Consider the following 23,129-nt stretch of genomic DNA (forward strand, 5'->3'; position numbering starts at 1 on the left):
AACAATGTTCTTTATTTAGAGTCACACTGTCTAGATTTTAGGGGGAAAAAGACCTTTAGATCAAAGTCTTTGTTGGATATTAAATTTCTTTAATGAGCTCTTTCCTTCCATGGTTTTCTGCTTTGGCATTGGATTTGACTCAAATTCAGTACAAATGACTAGTAATAACTGCGATTAAGCAGATTATTTTCATTTATAAAGCATTCAGTAGATCTCATTTTGTTGAATTCTTATAACAGTTCTGTGAGGCTCTCAAATCAAAGGGTATTTATCTCTTTCTGCCTGAGGAAGCTGAGTTTGAGTGGTGAAGTGGTTTACAAAGGTTACGCAGCTAACCAGTCCTGGGGCTGCGTCGGCAACTTCCAATCGAACACTCTTTCTGCTGCACATCAGAAATAAGAAGAGGGAATGTAAAGTGATGCCGACACTGTGGAAAACAGTATGTGGTTTCTCAAAATATTAAAAGTAGAGTTATATGATCCAGCAATTTTACTTCTGGGTATATATCCAAAAGAACTGAAAGTGGGGACTTGAACATATGTTTGTTTCATAGCAGCGTTATTCACAATGACCAAAAGGTGGAAACAACCTAAATATCCATCTATGGATGAATGGATAAACCAAATGTGGAATATACATATAGTGAAATATTATTCAGCTTTAAAAAGTAATGAAATTCTGATACGTGCTATAACATGGAAGAACCTCGAAGACATTATGCTAAGTGAAAGAAGTGAGACACAAAAGGGCAAATACTCTATGATTGCACTCATGTGAGGTACCTAGAATAGTCAAATATGTGGAGACAGAAAATAGAACCATGGTTACCCGGGGCTAGCTGATGGGAGAATGTGGAGTTCTTCCGTGAAGGGTACAGAGCGTCGGTTTGTGATGATGAAAATGTCTGGAGACAGATGGTGGTGAGGGTGGCACAACAATGTGAATGTAGTTAATTCCACTGAACTGTACACTTAAAAATGGCTAAAGTGGTCAATTTTTTTAATGTATATTCTACCACGTAACAAAAAAAAGGGGGGGGAGGCAATGTAGGAAAAGCAGCAAACCTTGATTCTAGTCCTGTTTCTACCTCTGACTTTTGGGGTGACCATAGATAATCAACCTTTCTAGTCTTCAATTTCTTTACCTGTAAATCAAGGGGGATTGGATAGGTAATCTTTAGGTACCCTTCCAACTCTAACAGTCATCAGAAAATTGTGTGTCCTGAGGACAGAGCCGTATCAAGATTTCTATTGGGGTTCCACCTGAGTGTCGAACTCTTGTGGAAAAGCGATCTCTTGAACAAGATAGAGAAAAACTGACACTTACATGCTTTTCAGAAATGAATGTTAGATTCGCCAGGCTTATTAAAATACAGGCCTGTAGGAAGTCTAGACAAAAGGTCTGGGTGCTTTCTGACTGACATATACACTTACATACATATATACATAAATTCAGGCACCAAGTAGAGTCTAGAGAAGCTATGAAGTTGGTGAAGCTAATTATCTCAAGTTTGGTGGGTAAAAATCAATCTCTTATACAAATATAGTTTATAACTTTAAATAAACAAAGATCATTTTAACAAATGTAATTTCCGATTCCAAATATTTATCATCTCAAGAATACAAGTCAGTAGTCTTTGGAACCTTCACCGCAAACCTTTGTATGTCACCAGAAACCTCTTTGCCCTTTGTATCCTGAGAAACTCAACTTCGCAGTAACAAGCTACACAATAAGTATAAATTTTGTAGTAGCTTTTATGTAAATATTCATAATATCCTTCCATCTTTTTTTAAATTTATTTTTCCATCTTTAAGAGACCTGTTTAACTTTGTTCAAATTAATTTTGTTCATATTCTCTATTGTTTAGCTCCAGAACCCTTTTTAGTGTACATCTTAACATTCCACAGATCTAGTGTTTGAAATAACATTATCTAGGATTCTGCTTGATAGGAGAGTGATGCGAGCACGGAGTGGAGGCGGTTTTCATGCCCCCCGACCCCCCGGCCCAATCCCCGCTTGCCTTTCCAGTCCTTGCACAACCCTGGGCCATCTTATATGCAACAAGAGAGCACCCCAGGCAGGGACGAACAAATCAGGGCCATCCGGGTGGGCTATGTCCATGTCAGGGGAGGTTTAGGTTAGGGACATAGATGGGGTTCACGTGGGGATCTGTGCTGCTGCATGGGCAGAGTGACACGGGTGTAGGGAATCCTTTTTCTGAAATCTCTCTGTGATGTCCTGGCTTGCTAAGTATTTGCCTTGTCACATACTTCACTTTGTGGTTTGCTTCCATAATAATTTGTAGCCAGCGTTGAATTAAGGAACAGAGGGCTTAGAATTTTGTCTCCTCACTGAAAACCAGAAAGGGGAAGGATGAACTGCGAATAGGAAAATTAATTCTTTGATCTGGATTATGAAAGGTTTAAGATATTTCAGAGAGCATGTCTGGCCGAGGCCCTTTCCTGGAATGTTGGCGATTCTTCAGTGTGCTGCCTCGAGTCCTCTTGTAGCTCTCTCTCCACACATTCACTCTTTCTCACAGATCTCCGCAACTATCCCTGTATGCTAGTGACACCTAAATCTCCATCACCAGTTCAGACTTTTCACCTGAGGCCATGGACCCATAGAACACAAGTGCTTACTGGACCTCTCCACTTAGATGTCAGGGCAACCAATCAGCCTATTGTCACATTTCCAGGTTCTGATTTTAGAGGCATATTTGAACAGTAGCGTACATAGCTTCTGCCTGCATCCCTCACAAAACATTTTTCCTGTAAAAGACTCTGGGAGCAAAACCATTATCTACCAAGGATATATGAACATCTGATTGAGATTGATATTTCTTATCCTTTCTGGAAAATGGTAATGGTTTTTGTGCTTTAAAAGTTAACCTACTTTACTAATCATTTAAAAAAAAATGAAGCAGCACAGAGATGAATTTTTTTATATTTGATGAAATGAGAGCATAGCTTTGAGGTTAGAAACTTGAGTTTGAATCTCAGATCTGCCAGTTATTTTTGTGGCTTGCCTCAGTTTTGCATTTGTAAATTGGGGAGAAAATCATCACCTCTACTGTTGGAATGTTGTGAGGATTAAATGAGTTAGCACATCAACAAGACCTGAGTTGAATGGCTGGATTTAATTTCAGTAAAGGCAGTCTTGACCTGTTGCTCACAGAGATGACGTGAGAATGTGTGTTCAAATGAAAATGGGTGTTCTGATGAGAATGTATGTTCAAATGAGAAAATGTATACAAATACTATTGGTAAACCAGAAACTACTGTGTAAGTTATTATTTTTTTGAGGAATGGGAGTCACACTGTCACGTGGGTTTGGAGCTCAGTCTTTAAGACTGTGACCATGATGGTGGGGGTATAGTAGTGGTGGCGGGGATGGCGTGTGGGTGTAGAAATGAAGGCTTCAATGCACTCTTTGTGGAGCCCCTGGACAATTTTTTTAGTACTACTTGAGTCACAGCCTTTCCCTCCATCGTGACCTTACCTTTTCCTAGGGCAGTAGTTCTCAAAGCTGACTATCCACCTGTGCAGCTCTTTAAGAAATACCCGTAGAGGTTCTCATTCAGCAGATCTAGATGGACCCTAAGTATCTATTTTTCAGTAGACCCTGGAGTGATTTTTTATATGCAACCAGAGTTAAGGGTGGGTCATGGCACTTGGCCTCTAGGAAGAGATAAGAGCAGCTTATCTCAGTCTGTTTTCTTTTTCCTCCACACTTGCTCTACATACTCTCCCCCAATCCTTGGGCCATAAAAACCCTCGGTATGCTGATGACTCCCACAGCAGTACCCGTATGTGTGATGTTTTCCCTGAACTCCAGGTTCCTCTTAGTTCCAACTCTATTCAATATTTCCCTCAGACATTTAATAAATAGGCATCTTGACTTTCCCACATAGAACTTTATTTTCCCCTACGACCTGCTTCTCTCTCCATGTCTTCCTCATTTCAGGAAATGGTCCTCACCCAGTTTACTCAGACCAAAAATACTGAAATCAATCTTGACTTTTCTTTTTCCATACCCTCCTTGCAATCTGTCCGCCAGTCCTGAAACCTCTGCCATCCTAACATGTCCGGAATCTGACTATTGGCACTACCTTACTACCGCCGGGCATCATCCTCTTATTTATTGCCGTTTCTGCCCTTGTCCCCTCTACTGTTTGTCGTCTACGTAGCCACAGTCAGCTTTATAAAACCTAAATCAGATTACGGCTCTGCCTGTTCAGAACCCTCTGATGAGTACTCATCACACTTGAAATAAAGTCCCAGATCCTTTCTAGGGACCATGGAATCTGGACCCTGGCTATTTCTCTCTGCCCACCCATCGGCTCCAGCATCTCTGGCCTCCTCGTTGCCCCCTCAGTGCCTTTATACGCAGTGCTCGCTTTGCTGGTTATTCTCCAGATGGTCGCATGGTTTATTCTCACATAATCAGGTCTCTAACAAAGGTCACCCCCTTCGTACTCTTCCCTTTCTGTTCTATCTAAAAGAGTCCTTTTCACTCTCCATTCCTTACCCTGCTCTATTTGATTTATGGCACTCATCACTATTTGACATTTTATCCATATCTACTGGTTTATTATCTGATTCCCTCCACTGAGGGTAGGGACTTTTTCCATTTTGTTCATTTCTGCATCCCAGTGCTTAGAAAAGGGCCTGGAAAAATAGTAGACTTTCAATAAATATTTCTTTGACTGAGTGAATAAACACCATTCGTCTCAACCGGAATGCCAAACCCATTTTTACTTTGCTTTGTCCCTTTCAGTCATCACCCAAGTCTTTGTCCCTGCCTTTGACAAGACCCCAAGCTTTTCTACAAGGCAGGGATTTCCCAACAAAAAGATAAATACTGGAGACCCCAAAGGAAAAGGCTATCTGCTGAGAATCATACCTTTTCACTGAACTAATATCCTGAATCCTGGCAACAATCCTCTGAGGCGATGTTGTGTTTTCATTTTACATACAAGGAAACCCAGGCTTCAAGATCACACCGCTACAGCGAAATTTGAACCCAGGTATCCTGACTCATAGTCCAAAACGGGGAAAATGAATTCTCTGTTGGCAGCACTGGGGTGTAGTTCATGGGTACACAGGACAGGAAATTGTCTCCTCTTTGTTTTTCTATAAAGACTTTTCAGGATTCCTGGGAGAGAGTGTGTGGGAGGTCTGTACTTGGTCTACTAACACGTATCCCTTTTCTAGTCTCTACTTAACTGAAAGAGTTGCTGCCTGGAAGTGTCTGGGGTCCTTTCATTAGGTTAAGTGGTAAGTGCTTTAGAGGGTAGTCAGAATCGCTTTGCTTTCATTTCAGTCATTAGGTCAATATTAGGCTACGTGAGGCTAATATATTTTGTTTGAGAGAGCAAATCAGGGACTGTTGCTTGATTTGAGTTGTTTGGAAAAGTCTTTCAATTCCACTCGATTCAATTCCTGGAACAACTGAACAATATAACTGGTGTCATTTTAATATTTAACCTCTCACCACAGTCAACCAGATGAAGTTGGACAGACAATCCCACAACTAGAAAAATAAGAATATCTTTTCAGTGTACAAAGTGCTTTTGCAAAAATATTCTCACACCAACTTCATTAATCGTAAGGAATTTAAACACCGAGGACAGTGGTGTGGGTGAGGGAAGTGTCTAAAAAATGAGATTATAGAAGTTTTAATTAATATGTGAGTGAACAGTGCACAGAAGAATTGCCCATTTAATTGGCTTTTATAGGAATCCTGTGATAAAACTAAATGCAGATTGGGGGGACTGTACTTCTTAAAGTGCTAATTAGGATTCTTCTGTGTGTGTGTGTGTGTGTGTGTGTGTGTGTGTGTGTGTGTGTGTGTGAATGTGAATGTGGAGACTTATGCAGGAAAATAAGAGAAAACTGACAAATACATAGAACACCTAATTTGAAGTCAAATAGACTTTTTGGAGAAACTAATCATTTTTTCACCTAAGAGACTTGGGCTCTTGGGCTAAATATTTAATTTATTTAAGAGCTAGTTTTCTCATCTATAAAATGGGATTACTTACCTCACAGGGTGATTGTCATGTCTAATACAAAGAAGATATTCTTTATAAAATTTATTCTTATATTTTCAAAATATATTCATTTCTAATGTATCTTGGGATATGTAATAAATCAAAAATAAATGTAAACTCTAAGAAAGGACTAAACAGGAGCCACAGAACAGAGTACAAAGCAGACTAAATAAAGAAACGTGGCTCATAAGAGTAAAAGTGATCAGGCCTGGATACTTACTCTACTGAAAACGTCTTTGCTTTGGTAGCTGTAGGAACTCAGTGGAGCGCCATGTTGTATTTATTGAACAGCAGATGAAATCCTCAGACTTCTGTAGCGCACTCACAACTCAGCTAAATGGATTCTTATATCTACAACCAAGACAAAGTGAGCAAAAAGATCCACTGAGATAGTCAATGATAACATGTAAGCACTTGCTTCTTATGGCATCAGCTGAGGACAGGTACAGTTGGTGAACATTACAAACCATGAGGAAAGTGGCTCAGAAAGCAGACACGAAGACTGAAGCACCACGAAAAATCAGGCAGAAACTTTCCATTAGGATACAACAGCGGCCCAAATAGTCGTAAGCATTTGACGTGTATTAATGTCATTATTGTTGCCAACCTGTAAGCCAAGTGTCTGTAAAATGGGAACAGCCCACTTCACAAGACCCGACACGCTTGTGAATACTACTGAATGTTAGAACAAGAAGAGGCGTTAGAATAGAACCATTTATTTTGACAGTAATAATTAATGACTTACTATTATGTTTACTCTTCACTTGAACTTGTCATTGACCTTGTAAAATAGGAATAAATCATCCTCTATGAGTGAGGGAAGCAGCGCTCTGGGAGATGCCCACAGATGTCAAGTGGTCGAAGACCAGAGACCTTAACCCAGTTGTTCAAACTCCAAACTAAGTGTTCTCTCTGCTAGGCCTCAGCAAACCCCCAACAGGTTCAGTCCTGTTTTGGAGCACTGTTAAAGATGAAACAGCAGGAGACCTGGCCCTAGAGACCAAAAAGGGCCTAATGAATATTTTCCAACCAGTATAAATTGGCATCTGCCTTTGTCACACCACCATCTAACGTTGTGGGTGCCCAGTCTAAGTGTGTTTGATTTAACTTGACATCTCTGCATCATCTTGCACTGTTGATCACACTCTTCTTGAAACCCTCTGTTCCTCTGGCTTCCATGTCATATGTCCTAATTATTGTATTCCTCTGATGGTTTCTATACTATAAACTTAGCCTGGATAATAGCTACTATTTATTGAATGCTTCTTATGTGGCAGGTAGTGTTCTAATCCCTTTACATGTAATCCTATGTATTAATTTACTTCATTTTCATAATAATCCTATGAACCAAGTGGCATTACTGTCACTTTTAAAAAGATAAGGAAACTTAGCAACAAAAGAAAAAAATACATAAATTGGACTTCATCCAAATTAAAAACATTTGTATGTCAAAGGACTCTATCCAGAGAGTGAAACGACAACTCACAGAAAGGGAGAAAATAACTGCAAAGCATATATCCAATAAAGGATTAATATCCAGAATATAAAAACTACAATTGAAAAATAAAAAAATAAACAACCCAACTAATACAAAGGGCAAAGGACTTGAACAGACATTTCTACAAAGATATACAAAAGGCCTCATCTTTCCTGATCTTTTAGCAGCCTTTGGCATGTTAATCAGCCTCTCCACCTCCCTTATAAAATCCCTCCTTCATTCAGCTTTCAGGACACCTCTTCTATGTCACTGACTGCTCCCTTTCCGGCTTCTTTGCAGGTTCCCTTTCCACTCCTGACCTCCAACTTCAGAATCCCCAAGGATCCCCGAGTTCCGACTCTGTCTTCTGACCTGTGTTCATCACATCAAACACCACCCAAAATACTGACACTTCCAGTCTGATCTTTCACCTAAACTGAGACTCATATATCCAACATTTCCACGTAAAGATTAATAAGTGTGCCTTATTTAACCTATCCAAAATCAGCTCAATTTCTGCCCAAACCTCTGCTCCATCTGAGTAAATGACAACTCGGTTCCGTCAGTTGCTCAGGTAAAAACCTTAGAATCATCTAGACCTCCCCTATCTTACACTGCACATTACATCAGCAAATCCTGTTTGCTCTATCTCCAGTTTATCCAGAATGTGATCACTCCTCACTACCTTCGCCACCAACCACCATCATTCCTCACATAAGTAACTGCAGGAGCCAACAGGTCTCCCTTCTCCACATCCCTCTCAGACTTCCACACAGAAGAATGCTTTTTAAATTTTGTAACACATTTAAAATCTAAGTCACATCGCTCTGCTGCTTAAAACCTTCCAGTGGCTTCCTATTTCCAAGTAAAAGCCATATTCATTTTAAGGCCCTCTATGACTAGCCAGCTCCTTTCTCAGCCACGCCTACTTTCTGCTTCCATTCCTGCCTCGAGGCCTTCACTTACTGCTTTTGTGGGGTTGGTTTCCTCCCTTCATACCTGCCCGCTCTCTATAAAAAAGTACTCTGCATCCTCCTATCCCTCTTACTTGGCTTTAGTTTCTGTGGAGCTTTTAGCACCACCTGATCCACTCAACATATTAGTTGTCTGACTCTCCCTTCTAGTAGTCAGTGAGGGCAGCTTTCTGTTGACTGCTCTGTTCTTGGCACCAAGGACAGTGCTTGGCTTGCAGCACACAACGCTAACTGAACGGCCATTATCACTTTGTTTAAAAAAAGGGGGGGGAGGTGTAACTTATAGGGTTTTAATAAATATAGATTACATGATAAATGAAGTCTTCAAAACATTGAACCCACGGGGAATGTAACACCAGGGGTCCTTAGTTAATAAAATGCTGAAAACCTCTCGATTAGATTATTGCAGGTTTTGAAATTCAACTGAAGTTCAAACTCAACATGATTTCGGTTGATACTTCTAAGATACCAACATCTGTTCTTCGTCATTATGATAAGCTGCTTGTGGATATATTTCATTTTGCAGCTAACCTCTAGGAGAGAGTAGAGGTTATCTTTCAAACTCAACAAAATTTTTTTTGAATTTTGGTACTGGATCTAGCCTCTGTACACATATAAACAAGGTTTTTTCCAGTCTAACATTTCTCTGTATTTTGACCAACTTATTTCTGCAAGAACAGAACATTGCAGCCTTGCCTCCTTTTCTCTAAACCCTAGGTTTAGCCTAAGGGTTGATGGCTAGCATATACACAGAATGAAAAGCTTCCTTAATATCTGAATATAAACCTAAAATAACAATGAAACCCTGCAACTTCTCAACTTCTTAAATTACACTTTTTCCCCTATTACACAAGTATTTCATGTTTATTGTGAAGAAAAAAATGGCTACGTCACCCATATGTCCGTTTAAGAGATTATCACTGTAAATTCTTCAGATCTTATAAAATATTCACATATAGACTATGTAATCTTGTCATTGGCTATTATTACCCATGTATCATAGCTTAATCTTGAAAGTTCAGGCAAGGTAAGTGGCCTCATGGCTGACAGCCAGGCATGGATGCTAAATAAAGCCAAAAAATAGTGTTTCCGAGCAAAGAAACACACAGAATTCCATTTCGGCCAGCATTGGCTATGGATTGTCCTAGATGTGAAACAAGAGATAGGTTCTTTTGTTACTGAAATGAAGGTAAGCCAGAAAATTCTATTCACACAGAGAACTCTGTAATAGGACATCTCTTCATGATGAGATTATTGCTAAGAGGAAAGGAGTAACATAATCATAGGCAACTGTTCCTTTTGAATTCTTGTACTCCTCTTAAGTACTTTTATTGGATTGCTTTAAGATAGAAGGTATTCTTAGTTCTTAGGTCAAGTTCTGTGCTGGAACCAGATACACTGCCCTCCCACCCCCTACCCCTGCCACATTTCCTTACCCTTTCTAATCTCTAAAAGTTGAATATTTCTCCAACTCCATCTGTTTCTACATATAAGGTCTCCTGCATTCTGGAACCGAGTGACAAACTTGACTTTACTTACTAGTGTTGTATTTCTTTATTAAAAATATAGAGAATTTGAAAATGTTAGTGGTGGAAGATTTTAGAGGTCTAGTCCAATTCATAAATCATAATTAATGTTAGTTTTTCTTACAAACTGTGGCTTAATATACTTAAATGATTTGCCTGAGTTTTAGAGAAATAGTTTTGTTCATAATCCGAGTCTACTGATTTCTAAATTCAAGAGCGCTCTACTCTCTCCTAGAGGTTAGCTGCAAAATGAAATATATTCACAAGCAGCTTATCATAATGATGAAGAACAGATGTTGGTATCTTTTAGAAGTGGTTGGGATAGTGGTTCTGCCATTTCTTGTATGACTGAATGAGAAATCTACTGAGCCTGTTTCTTTATCTTCAAACAAAATATTCAGGTTCTAGGAACATGTTTGATGCCTAATATTATTTTGCATATGAAAATAAACATTTTCTCATAGGGATACAAGATCACCCTTCAAATAAGTAGGACCAATTTTCACATGATCGGACACTAAAAACATTCTAGTAATTTTTACAGATGTACATTCGGGGAAAACTATTTGCCAACTTTATTTTCAATGGTTATAGCACATCTGCTGAAGACCTTCAAAAGCAAATTGTGAAGACAAGGAGTGATTATCATATGGTATATTTCCTACCCAGTGACTTCAGAATCTGGTAGAGTAACTACACACATTCTACCTTATCTCACACTTTTAATTAATAAATTCCAGACAAGGGCCAAATTTCAAGAATTGCCTTTATGAGTATTTATTCCTCAAACTTTTCTGGAGTTAGTTTATTTATTTAAAAGTTCAGTTAAAAAAAAAATAAATAAAAATTCAGTTCAAGGAATGCCATTTTCTCTTTCACCAGCAAATGTTCCCAAGACTGTAAACTAAGCTTACAAAGATTCATACCAATAATTCAATTACACAGGACAAAAGTATGATACAATTAATGTTAACATCTTTCTTAGTTCAGTATGTTTTGTGTCAGTAAAGTCATATTAAGTCAACAAATGTTAGAATACATACAATGGCTGACAGTCACTTTGGTGAAAATGGAGCTTTTAAACTTAAGCTGCTGTTTTAATTCTGATAAATTATGTGAGGCACCTGAATGATCAAACAAACAAAACTTAGACTAATGAATCCAAAGCTTTCTTAGAAAACCGCTGTCTTCTGTGGGTATATTAACAAATTCTGAAGAAAAATAGCGACAGAAGAGAAAAAGAGTATTTACCTTTGGCTAGTTAATGCATGTTGCAAACACCCGAATAAAAAGGGTACACGCAAAAAGATACAAAGTACAGATTTTATTAGACTTCCTAAGCTTAGAGGAACAACAACACAGATATATACAAACCTGCTATTGGGTTCTTATGAAACCTTTAAAAGTTGACAAAAATTCAATATAATAAAGTACGTAAAGCTATCAAAGAAAGTACCGTTAGAAAAGGCCATAACCTCAAGTATTCAGGAAGGGTAAGAAATGTGCAGTTCTACTATATAAGACATAAGTAGTCAAAAAGTAAGAATTAAAATATCTCTGAAAGAATATTCTCAAATGATTTATTTAAAAAAATACAGCTTAATACTCCAAAAGTACCTGAAGTGAAGGCAGACTTTAGAAACTTACTATGTAAACAAGCCTGAAAACTCTGTAATACAGTTCATAAATTCCTATTTTCAGTGTTCATATTTAACAATTTTAAAAGAGCGTGCAAAGGCCCTCCAAATACTGAGAACACTTATTGTACATAAACATAACATGGGGTCACGCATTTCAGGTATGTCAAGAAATACAGTTTACTGTGTTCACCGATTAGTTCACTGATACAAGATTACTGATGTTAGAATATATTCATATTTGGGTGAATACAAAATTCCATAAATTCTGGAAGAAATGGAATACAAGCCTCACTTACTTAATTCTATATAGTTCATTAGAAGAAAATGAATGAGAAGAATCGAAGCATAAATTAACAGTAAATTTCCAAAAAATAGTACTTAATCATTTGGCTTTAAAGGAATCAAAATCCAAAGATCATTAGATCCAGTCTATTGTTTTATTGAAAGAAATATTATATACACATAATAACATGTATAGTTTTGATTTATACAAACAGAAAACATTATGCCAAAAGGAAAACAATGAGAGAGAAAACATAAGATTTAAAAGGCAAAAATAATAGAACCCATGGGATGAACCATCTCTGTAATGTAGTACAGAACTAATCCCAGGACTGATTTCTTCAGAATGAGCTCATAGTCCTATTTTAAAGGCTAACCCACCGACCCAATTTTTCTGGTGTAACAAGGCTTGGAGGAATGTGTTTTGGGCTCATTTCACATGTAGAGTCCCTGATTAGTCTGCAGTTATTTCAAAGAGGGCCTAAACCTGTTGAAATGCCAGTATTACCAAAAGTATACATTCTTCATTGTGTATCATAACCTTTGGATTTGGGGTCTTTTCATGCCTTTTCAGAAATCCTTTCCTCAAAATGAAACAAAAACATGTATATGGCCATAGCAGTGTTAATAGCTTTGCTGTTTGGTCACGTGATGAATCAACTGGACAGAATATTTTAAAAATCAAGAGCAGCAGGAAATGCAAAGAAACTTACTGAAAATGAAAACTTAATTTTGCAAAATATTTTTGTAAAGATGTGAGCAGTCGTAGCCTATTTCCACTCTATTATCCTAGCTTGTTTTCATCAGCCATAGCAGATTCTAAAATGTTGCCTACAATGCGTCTACCAAGGGACGGGATGTCTACAAATGACGCTAAGGTTCTCTCCAGATCTGAACCTCGAAAAGCAAGCTCAAAGCAATGTGATGGCTTCAGTAACAGATTAAAAGAAAAAGGCAGTCTCCAGAAACAAGAATTTAAAATCACGTAGCATTAGAGCCCTGCAGGGGGCAAAGACCAATACCTTTCAGAAACTATGAACGATTGGTTAAATGAGATGGACACAACACTGTTGAGTAGAAAATCTTTGAGAAAAACAAAAACAGAAATCATTAATTTGGGGAGAATGTTTTTTGGTGGCTAAATTGTTTAACCTAAAAATAGATCAGATAATAAAAGTTACAAGTACTGTTCTCACTGGCAGTTAATAATAACCATATTATATATCTGTTGTGATAAATTACTATAATGTCAACGTCTAGTAAGACTTTATCTTGTTATCTAGAGTCATCCCTCTAATTTTAGAAGCATTAACTAACCAATTGTTGTTAAAAATGTAGACACACATACAAAAAAAGTCAGTTTTGGTGAACGTATGATGTCTAGTAAGCCTCAGGTTATCTTCAGTCTTCACACTCTTGCCGTTCCAGGAATGATGCGCGAGTTTAGGTTGGTTCTAGGATAGGCCCAGGGGCCTGGTTTGATCTGGGATCCCTGGGACCATACCTAGAACAAACCCAAACAAAACCAAACTCCTTGGGAGTGCTTTCAGCTCAGGTAGACTTCTGGACTTTTCACTCATATGGACCTCCAGGGCTGTACCAGGACCATACGCCAGTCTTTAAAGAATGGGAGTAACATTTCTGGAGCTCTCTATACGTTGCCAGATACTAGTCCTGTGCCTGAGTAAACATTATTTAAGTCATAGTATGAACAGAAGGTACTACTTGTTGGTGTGATAAGTACAGAAAATACTTCGATTTAAAAATGGAGTTAATTTAAGAATTTACTTGGGAGGGAAAAAAGAATATATAATTTATTAGAATATTATAACAATAAACTTATAAAAGACATGTTTTAGTTTTAGAAAAACAAATGTTCAATGATAAACTCATTTATAGGTACCCAACCTTTAGGAAATGAAATACTACAAAAGTGAAAAATCTCAAGTCAAAAATACTAAAATTATCCCTTATTTTGAAAAACTCTTAAGATATAAATATGAGCGGAAATATATATTTCTACAATAGTTCATGGAATATACCCAGTTTTAAAGTGTACTCAGAAGTATACAAAACTTAAATACTGTTCTATTGCAATAACATGTTTGATATGTGCCAAGTGAAATTCAGTAAAGAGGTATGAAACAAACTAATTTAATTGCTGACAGTTAAAATACAGATAAAAATACCATATGCGTTTTAATTTATCACACATTTTAGGAGAGCCATAAAATCAACTCCTTATTCATGTCATGCTTTTGTAGAAGTGAATCCTGGAATCAGTTGATCCTCTTTTGGGTTTGTAGCAATTACAATGAGTAGAATCACTTTCCTCCTACAACCACACTTAAAGAGAAGTTTTCTCCTTGTATCACCAACCCAAGTTTGGCATCATGACTATCTTTTCTGTAATGGCAGTCTCGACTCAAGAAACTTGTTTTGATTATTTTTTAATGAATATTGTATCATAATGCCCTTCCAGTAGCACGAATGACCGAAAGCTGATTATGATGCACGATCACAAAATATGTAGACTGATTTTCCAATTACCCTGTTTATGACGGAGGGATGAATCAACATATGGTTACTAAAACACAATCAGCCTGTTGGGAAAACTAAGTTGTTAAATGCTAGGATATCCCCTTGTAGACAGATTTGAATTCTACTTACAAACATTATAACATGCAAATTTCATATTTATTTTTCATTCAAGAGAGAAAAATCATCATGCTTGATTACTTAACACATAATTTAAACATGCTAAATATAGAATGACAGCAGGAATTTAGGCCTTCAAATATCTGTCAGTATCATTAGATCTAACACTGATAACTTTTGGCAAGCTTTTAACATATAATTAAATAAAAATAAAGATATTGTTTTAAAAACTTTCAGAATAAATTATTTGTGGTTAAATTAATTGCCTAGAGTCTAAAATCTTATTACTTTCCAGTTCTCTTGTGATATCAATAATAAAAATTTTCTTATTTTCCAGGTCTCAACCTACTTCATGCTTTAGAAATGAAGATACATTTCTCTAAAAACAAAACCAGAACAACAAAAAACCAGCTCACCTAAGAAATTCTTAGCAGCATGTGGTAGCCAATTCAAATAGTAAGTACTATAGAAAATGCTCATTGAGTGGACTGGTTTTAATTGGAGCCAAAAAATTAGAGGATAGAAATATAGAGAAGGTTAAGTATGAAAAGAAAAAGGTTCCTTTTGTACAATAACAGCTCTTCTATTTTGAGAACAGGTATCTATTCTAGTAGTTTCACTTTCAAGATAGCAATGAAACAGGTACTAAAGTAATGTCACAAAATCCATGCACTTAAGTATAATCCAATTTTTGGGGTGTTCATTAAGTCAATTTTATTCTTACTTTATACATTAGTCTAGCTGTCTTAGTCACCTTGTCTCCAAAAACCAAAACAGACTAAGGAGCATTATGAAGACAGAGAAAGGCTATTGCTACAGGCACACTTAGGCAAGCAATAATATAAATCAGAGGAATTGGAACTATTAGAAAACAAAAACAAAAAATGCATTGCAGAATGGAGCCATTTCGTAAAGGGGCATATAGCTCTCAATGCCTAATTAGTCTATCATAGTATAATAACGATTGTAAATAACCATTTTGACATCAAAAGTTTAAAATGTATTTCGTATTTTGTTTAAAACAGCAATGCACATTAAGTTTTTAAAATATTTGCTTCAGAAATTATTCCAAAAAATTTTAATGCTGAAAGAGACTTAAGCTCTATAGAAAAATGGGATATCTAGAATGACTCATTCCCCAAATATTCAGTCCACCAATTCTTACTAAATTAACCATGCATGTTTAGTCTCAAACCAATAGTTATAGAATATAAATCTTGGTGAACAGAGTTGATGTCACATTTATAGTGCTCTAACTTCTTAAGTCTGTATACTCTACTAGGAAAACTTAAGAAGAACAAAATGTTTAACGTTTTCCTAAACTATACACAATGATTTAAACAAAGATGATAATCAAATTTTCTTTTATAGCTGAATTCATTAAAGGAGAATCCTAGAAACATTAATATATAAAAACTGAATTAATACTTCAAATATATGACAATCACATATTCCACCAAGTATTTTCTTTGGCAATTTCTTAGTAAAGAACTAAGAGGCAAAGCAAAAGTATGCTAAGTAGCCAAACAGGTACCACAACGTCCATGCACTTCACTGACGGAAAAACCCCTTGGCCTGCTTTTCAGTCTACTTACTCTTATTTTAGACACAATTCTAGCAAGCTTGGCAATCTGTTTTCTCAGTCCACAGCAGATTAGAAGCAGCAAATTAGGGGCCTAGTGCAGGAGGCAGGTACACAAGACAGCAACAAAAAGTGACAGCTGATTACAAGGGAAGACAGAGAAACTGTGAAGAACAGACATAACTCAAAAAGCATAGCAATGCAGTATCACATAGTAAAGGGGCATTATTACATATCTCAGTAGCCCCTGAGGGTGAATTTCTGCTTATCACCCCAGGATAGAAACTGATGTTCTTCAAGATAACAAAGAAAAAGTTAAAATTATATTCTAAACACTCTAGAAAAAGTGGAGAAGTAGAAAGTACATTTTAGAAAATTTCCTGTTACACTGTTAAAAAATTTAATGATTAAATGGATTTGTCTCAGTTACCTGAAAAATTAACTTATGCAAGTTAGTCACTCATCAATTACAGATAAATGAATTGCTACTTAGGGCATTTTTCCGTTATGTTCTCTTCTAAAATGTCTGTAGTTTCATTTTCTAATACAAGGGTGACTTGCAGAGATATATTCTTATAAATATAATTGGAAGAATAAACCAATCTTCATGCTTTGTCTGGTTGTCATTCATGGCATGATACCTACTTTAGTTCAAATAAAAGTTTACTTAGCTGAGCCATACCACAGTCTTATAGTTGTCTCCTTTTGTTTAAGTATAGAAACAATATACTATGATTAAACCAAATCAACTGAACGTTTCTTCCCACATGATTTCTAATAATTTTTTCAAAGTATTTCATATTTTACATTACTGATGGTGTATAAGTAAAAGTCTGTTACCAGAGTGAAATGACTTCCAGGGTCCCTACTGTTTAACACTCCATTGATTTATAATTTTGTGAAATGTGTCAGAACTTGATTCTTTTTATGCTTTTACATTAAAAGCTTTACCCCCTTTTATTATGTGAATCAGACTATTACTATTTTTTTTAAGAAATTGAGTTTTTAATTTTTGACCTATTTTACTAACATATTTATAACCAGATCTTGTTTTTCAGCTTCAAATGTTTTATTTTAAAGTACTTCTAAGAAGTCAGAAATCTCAAATATCATTTAGTAATCTGGAGAATTTGGATTTTGCTGGAAAAATTCCCTGTGAAGTTATTAGGTCAGCTGCACCCATAGTTTTCAAAGGATGGAACTGGGATTTAAACTCGGGCCTATCCTTCTGTATTAGACCATTAAGCCCATGTTCTTAAATTTCCTGTGGTGGCCGGTTAGCTCAGTTGGTTAGAGCATGGTGCTGATAGCACCAAGGTTGCTGGTTCAGTCCCCACATGGGCCAGTGAGCTGTGCCCTCCTTTAAAAAAAAAAAAAAGCAAAGCCATATTCTTAAATTTCCTTAGTAATTTGCTTTAAATGTTTTAAATGCTTTAAATGCTTTAAAGACAAGACTTGCTTGTCTACAATAACTTCAGAAATCAAACAAATCAATGCCTCAGTTCCTAATAAAATATCTTTAGATGCTGTTAAGTACAATTAGATTTAATAAGGACTTAACTTATGAAGTCAGATAATAGAGACACTTGTGAAAACAAGCAGAGCACTGCAAATCAAAGACCAGCAAGAGTCTGGCACTAGATAGGCCAGATGGTATGTAGAGTTTTTAATGAAAGATGAAAAAACAATGGATTTAAGATATGATAACTGTCACCAGATCATTTATTGCTATGACTTTCTTAACTGTAGGCAAAGGGTAAAAATCCTGTCTTCAAGACTAACCTAAATAAATAGCCTCTTCCATGCATTCTTACATTAAGTACTAGGTTTAAAACAACTATGGAAATGTTCATATTAAAAACCTGTCAGTATATTACTCCTAATAGTAATTATCCTGTCAAAATACCATTGTAAAATTAGGAAAGCACAGTTACAAGATTTCCCCACAAAATATTTTTCCCAGAGAGCTTCTTTTGGATGTGGGATGGCAGATATTAAAACTAGTCAAAAGCCTGATAAGGTAAAGTGAAATATTCTTAGAAAAGTAACAAACAAGAATACCTACTTATGTTACATTGGCCTATTTGTTTTATTTTCTAAGGTATTCATGGCAAGAAGCATAAAGTCCTAGACAGACGTCCTTAGATTTTACTGGGTATAAACATCACCAAGGTCTCAATCCAAAATGACCAATTAAGAATGATTGGATGATGGCTCTAAACATACATTTAAAAAAAAATAACACCTCCATTTTATTCTAAAATAAGAGCCCTATGAAAAAAACAGAGAAACACTGACTTTCAGACTATTACGAGAGAAAATTAGGAATTTTCACAGGGAAGATACTCTTTTATCTTGGAAATATTTTAAAAGATGGAAGAAATTTTGAAAACCACACACACCAAAAAAACAATTAAAGTCCAAGATCCTTGTATCATGATTGTACCAAGTAGAATTTTCACTGAACTAAGTGATAACTAGTGAATAAAACAGGTCAGACTGAAAGATTATAAATTCACCTTAGAGAGCATTGAATAAAACTGATACAATATTATAAAGATATTTTCCCCAAACTGGTGTGATAAAAATAAAGTATAATACAAAAAAAATTAAAAATTATTAAACTAATTCTTCCTGTGTAAGGTTATAGATGAAGAGAAAGATTACCAAGTTTTTCCATAATTCTTTTAAATCCAAGGAAAAAAGGAGTTGACAAACTAATTTAAAAAGAAAGTAAACTCGAAAAATCATTTAAGAACATAATAGTCAGTAACAATACAAGATTTTTTTCCTTGAAATTTAGCTAACTATTTTTAAGTGGTAAACTAGGCCCACTCTTAGGTATTCCTACTAAAAGCTTAATTACAGATAAGTTTCAGAATTTTTCGTAACTGGCGGAATCATTTATAGTGCGTACAAAGGATCACTACTATTCATATAAAGCAGAAACAAATTTTTGCTCGGAATAAAAAATAAATTTACTTTGATTACTGAAAAAAAAACCCTTTGGTATACGAAAATTTACTCACTCGAAGTACTAAGTTATAGGAATTCCAATGTTTTTGTTAACTCTCAAGATGATCTAGATTTATCGTGTCATTTTCTTTCTAGGGCACCAGCATAAATTGAGTTATTCCTACATTTTCCCCAAATAACATCTATAAACTATGTCAGTGCATAGGAGGTATAGGTTTCAGAAAACAACATACTCCTAAAAATATCACTCCTTGAAAATGCAATCACAACATAAAACAAAACAGATAAAACTGGACAATTTGGAAAGTAACCTCTTTCAAGAGGTAGTTTGTAAATGAAATATTAAGGAGACAAGGATGCTTTCCAGGAAGCTGACAGGATGTTTCCAGAATCTTATTCAGGTGGAGATGGGACAGCCTCAGGCTAGAAATCAGCAGCAAGGTGACCTGTTTGTGTTAATGGCACCCATTATCTCTAGGCAAACTGATAAGAAGAATTTTCTGGAAAGTTGGAGATGAGGCATTGGACCACAGGGATCCCACTTCATCTCTTAGTTGCAACAAGAACAGAAAAAGATAAACACAAAAAATTAAAAAGGTAATTCTTAAAATGGTATAATGTTCTTTAAAAGATTAGGAAATCTTAAAATTAACTACTGAATACACATATGAACAAGGAAACATAAGAAACATGTCGTAACCCAAGTACTTTTCAAACTACTTTTTAGTACCAAACCCCAGTACACGTTAATTGCACAAACTCATTTTTTTATTCAGAACCTGTGTCTTTGTTTTAAGACTTGGTATAAACAAAAATAAAATACAAACAACTTGTTATTAACATAATAGTTGCAATTATTAACTGCAAGAATACAGTAGAAAGGAGTCATATTAAATGTTAATGTTCTTGCAACAGAATTATCCCAGTCATTTTATGGCAGCAAATTCTGGCAAGAAATGATAAATTCATTTGTCATTAAAAGTACTTAAAGAATTTCCAAGATCAATCAGTTGTGCTGCAAATAAAACAGCAGTTTATTCAAGAGCCCTTACCTTTCACTTATTTTCCTAAAAGATCTGCCATACAGGTTAACTACTATTTCAGATCAGTTGTTCAAACCAGGGTTCTTCCTGTAAATTCACATCTTAGCTTTATATAGAGTAAACTCAACTCATTTTCCCTTTCCAGTGGACTATCTAGTCTTGAAGCTAAAACACTGTCATAAAAGGACAATTTAAAATCCTTCATGTAAATCTTGGTTCTTACTTTTCTTCCAGCTCATCTTTATTTTCTTGTATGAGGTGTTCGTCCTCCTCATCACCGAAAGTCTGTTCCTGCAGAGTGGTAAAGGAGAGAGATCTAGCAGCCACTTCAGCAGCGAGGCCAGCAGTGAAGGTAAAATCTGGTGACAGCTGCAGCCGCGCCAGCCTCTGCCTGATGAAGGGCTGCGAGGCGTCCCTGGGAGCTGGATGGGCGGAGGCCAGGCCACCAACACCTGCCTGCTGAGAATCCTCCTCACTGTCACACTGGTGACACACGCTTTCTTCAGCACCTTGCAGGCAGACTTCATTTGCAGAATTGTCGTTCTTTTTACCATCTAGAGGGTTTTCACATAAATATTCAGTCCTACTACTTATTTCATTGTCAGCTTTGGAGGGTTTACTATTTTGTTCTTCAGTATCATTTTTACCAACTTTCCCCGTATCTGAATCCATTGATGGTTCTGAATTACTTATGGGTTCCACTGGGTCTACAGGAGACAAGGATTTCAACACAGCTTCAAAGGAAAAAAAAAGAAAGAAAAATAATAACTAAGGACGATGATTTAAACTTTAAACTCCCAGTTTTTTTTCTTATTAAGAATAAATAAAGGTTAAATAAAACTTTCTAGCAAAATCAATGTAAATTTATAAATCCAGAGAACTTTGTAAGAGACAAAATGCCTAAGAAATGAAATGAGATGGGGTTTTAATGAAGATTTAAAAACACCTCACATATTCTGTCATTCAAAATATTACAGCAGTGGTTCTCCAAGTGTGGCCCCTAGCATCACCTAGGAATTTGGTAGAAATGAACATTCTCAGGCTCCAACCCCAGACCTACTGAGTCAGAAACTGGGAGTGGGGAACAGTTATGTTTTACAAGCTTTCCACTTTGTTCTCATGTATACTAAGTTTTGAGGACCATTGCATTAAAGAATAAGCAGCATGGTTTTCACGGATAATGTGTCAGATAAAAGGCCTAAAAGTAATTCAGATAATAATCCTATTTTCGACACACATATATTTGTAAGTAAAACAGCATAGAAAACAAAGGCAACATACAATTCAACCTACTTGCCGAACACCTAACACGGCCCCGATGAGTAAAGCCATTAACTTCTACACATTTTGTAATGTCATAGGAAAACATAAAATGAAACAAAATCTGCATTCAAGATCAACTACTGTACAAAGCATAATACATAAATATGACATATATCCATACGGCAGAAGTTGTCCTCTCAAGGAAAATGAAGTTTTATTTAGCCCCTCTTGATGTTAGTAGGCAGTGGGTTGCTTGCTAGGCAGTCTCTCCTCCCAGTATGAGGGGTTAGTACAATACAATACATTATGAAGCATGGCGGAAGAAAAAAAAAGTGCGTCTTGAAGATCTGGCGTTTATTAAAAAATAATTTTGTAAAACATGTCCATTTTCAAGAAACAGATCCCTATGCTGCAGTATCTCCACTAGAGAAGCAGCAACAACAGAAAAAAAATGGCCACAGCAGGTTCCAGTGTAGAATTTCCCTCTCTAATTCCATTCGGACTTTACCCCTGTAGGCAGAGATGAAAACAACTCTGGAAGATGTACTGAACATTTTCATGGGAAAAGCATTTCACGGTATCAGCAGCTTTTTACTTATTTTCACAAACTAAATTAGCATTACTGCTCTTTCAAATGTAAACTATCAAAAGCACATACCTGAAAAAGAGACACATTTCTCTCATCGTTCTATCTTTGCCCATACTGTCAATAGGGTAATTTTAAAACTACATGAAGAAATACTAAATAAAAGAAGGATACAAATTTATATACAATGCTATATTCACTCATGTGCAGTTTTAATCTATAAATCAGCTAGTTCGTAAAGAATGTAACATATTATAAGTTAACTGATATTCCTGATTATTGCTAATGAAATGGGAGATACAGTCTGTGTAATGTGACACACAATCTGACAAGTTTGTTAACACTGTACTAGAATATAAGGAATGTAGGGATTTTTGTTTCTTGATCTACATGCTAGGGATATAGCAGTAAACTTGTTGAATGAATAATTTGCTGAATGAATATTGTGGAGGATAATAAAGCCCTTGTTTAAGGAGACTAATTTAATTACAGAGATAAAAAAGTCAAATGCATAGAAAAATAATAGTGCCTAAAACATAACACTCTTAATCTCTGATTTATGTAGACCTAATAGATAAACAAGCAAGTTACAGGAACTCTGTTTTTACTACTGTTTCTAGGAAGTTCCTAACCTATTATACACTTCGCTGCTCAAGACTTCCCTTCATTTCACTACAGTGTCCCTCTGGTGTGAGGGTCTGTGTGGTAGGAAGGCTGGAGGGCTCGAGTTGTCAGAGGAGGATTCAGAGAGAGACTGGCAGAGAGGACAGTTTGGTGGAAAAGATGGAATTCTTGGTAAAGGGATCAGCATGAATGTTTTTCATGAATAACAACAGCAAGTTTTTGGAACCATAGTCTAAATGGATAAATGTAACTAGAGGAAGATATCTATATTAGAAATTGTGGGAAATACAAAATTGATGGACTCATATGATGGAAAGGCTGGACTTGAAACCAAGAAAAGGAGTTTAGATTTAATACAATAAAAAAGGGGGCACCACTGTAGGTTTTTAGGATATAGAGCCATTATCAATATGCTGTATGAGAAAAATCTGGAAGGAGTATGC

At 36.1% G+C, this 23,129-nt stretch overlaps 1 protein-coding gene and 1 pseudogene across 2 annotated transcripts in view; one reads left to right on the plus strand and one right to left on the minus strand.

Moving 5' to 3' along the window:
- Positions 1-19,029, plus strand: part of LOC117028741 (uncharacterized) — a 99,085-nt pseudogene extending 80,056 nt beyond the window's left edge.
- A 1,043-nt stretch (positions 19,030-20,072) lies between these two features.
- Positions 20,073-23,129, minus strand: part of VEZT (vezatin, adherens junctions transmembrane protein) — a 57,884-nt gene continuing 54,827 nt past the window's right edge. Inside the window, exon 13 of one of the 2 annotated variants that reach the window (XM_033116566.1) lies at positions 20,073-20,947. In XM_033116566.1, the coding sequence (XP_032972457.1) occupies positions 20,433-20,947 (515 nt within the window). In that variant the 3' untranslated portion in view covers positions 20,073-20,432. Of the gene's footprint in view, positions 20,948-20,974; positions 21,987-23,129 lie in introns of those variants that run through there. The other variant, XM_033116567.1, reaches the window with a different exon arrangement.

This window comes from Rhinolophus ferrumequinum, chromosome 10 (assembly GCF_004115265.2).
Source record: "Rhinolophus ferrumequinum isolate MPI-CBG mRhiFer1 chromosome 10, mRhiFer1_v1.p, whole genome shotgun sequence".
Taxonomy (NCBI): domain Eukaryota; kingdom Metazoa; phylum Chordata; class Mammalia; order Chiroptera; family Rhinolophidae; genus Rhinolophus; species Rhinolophus ferrumequinum.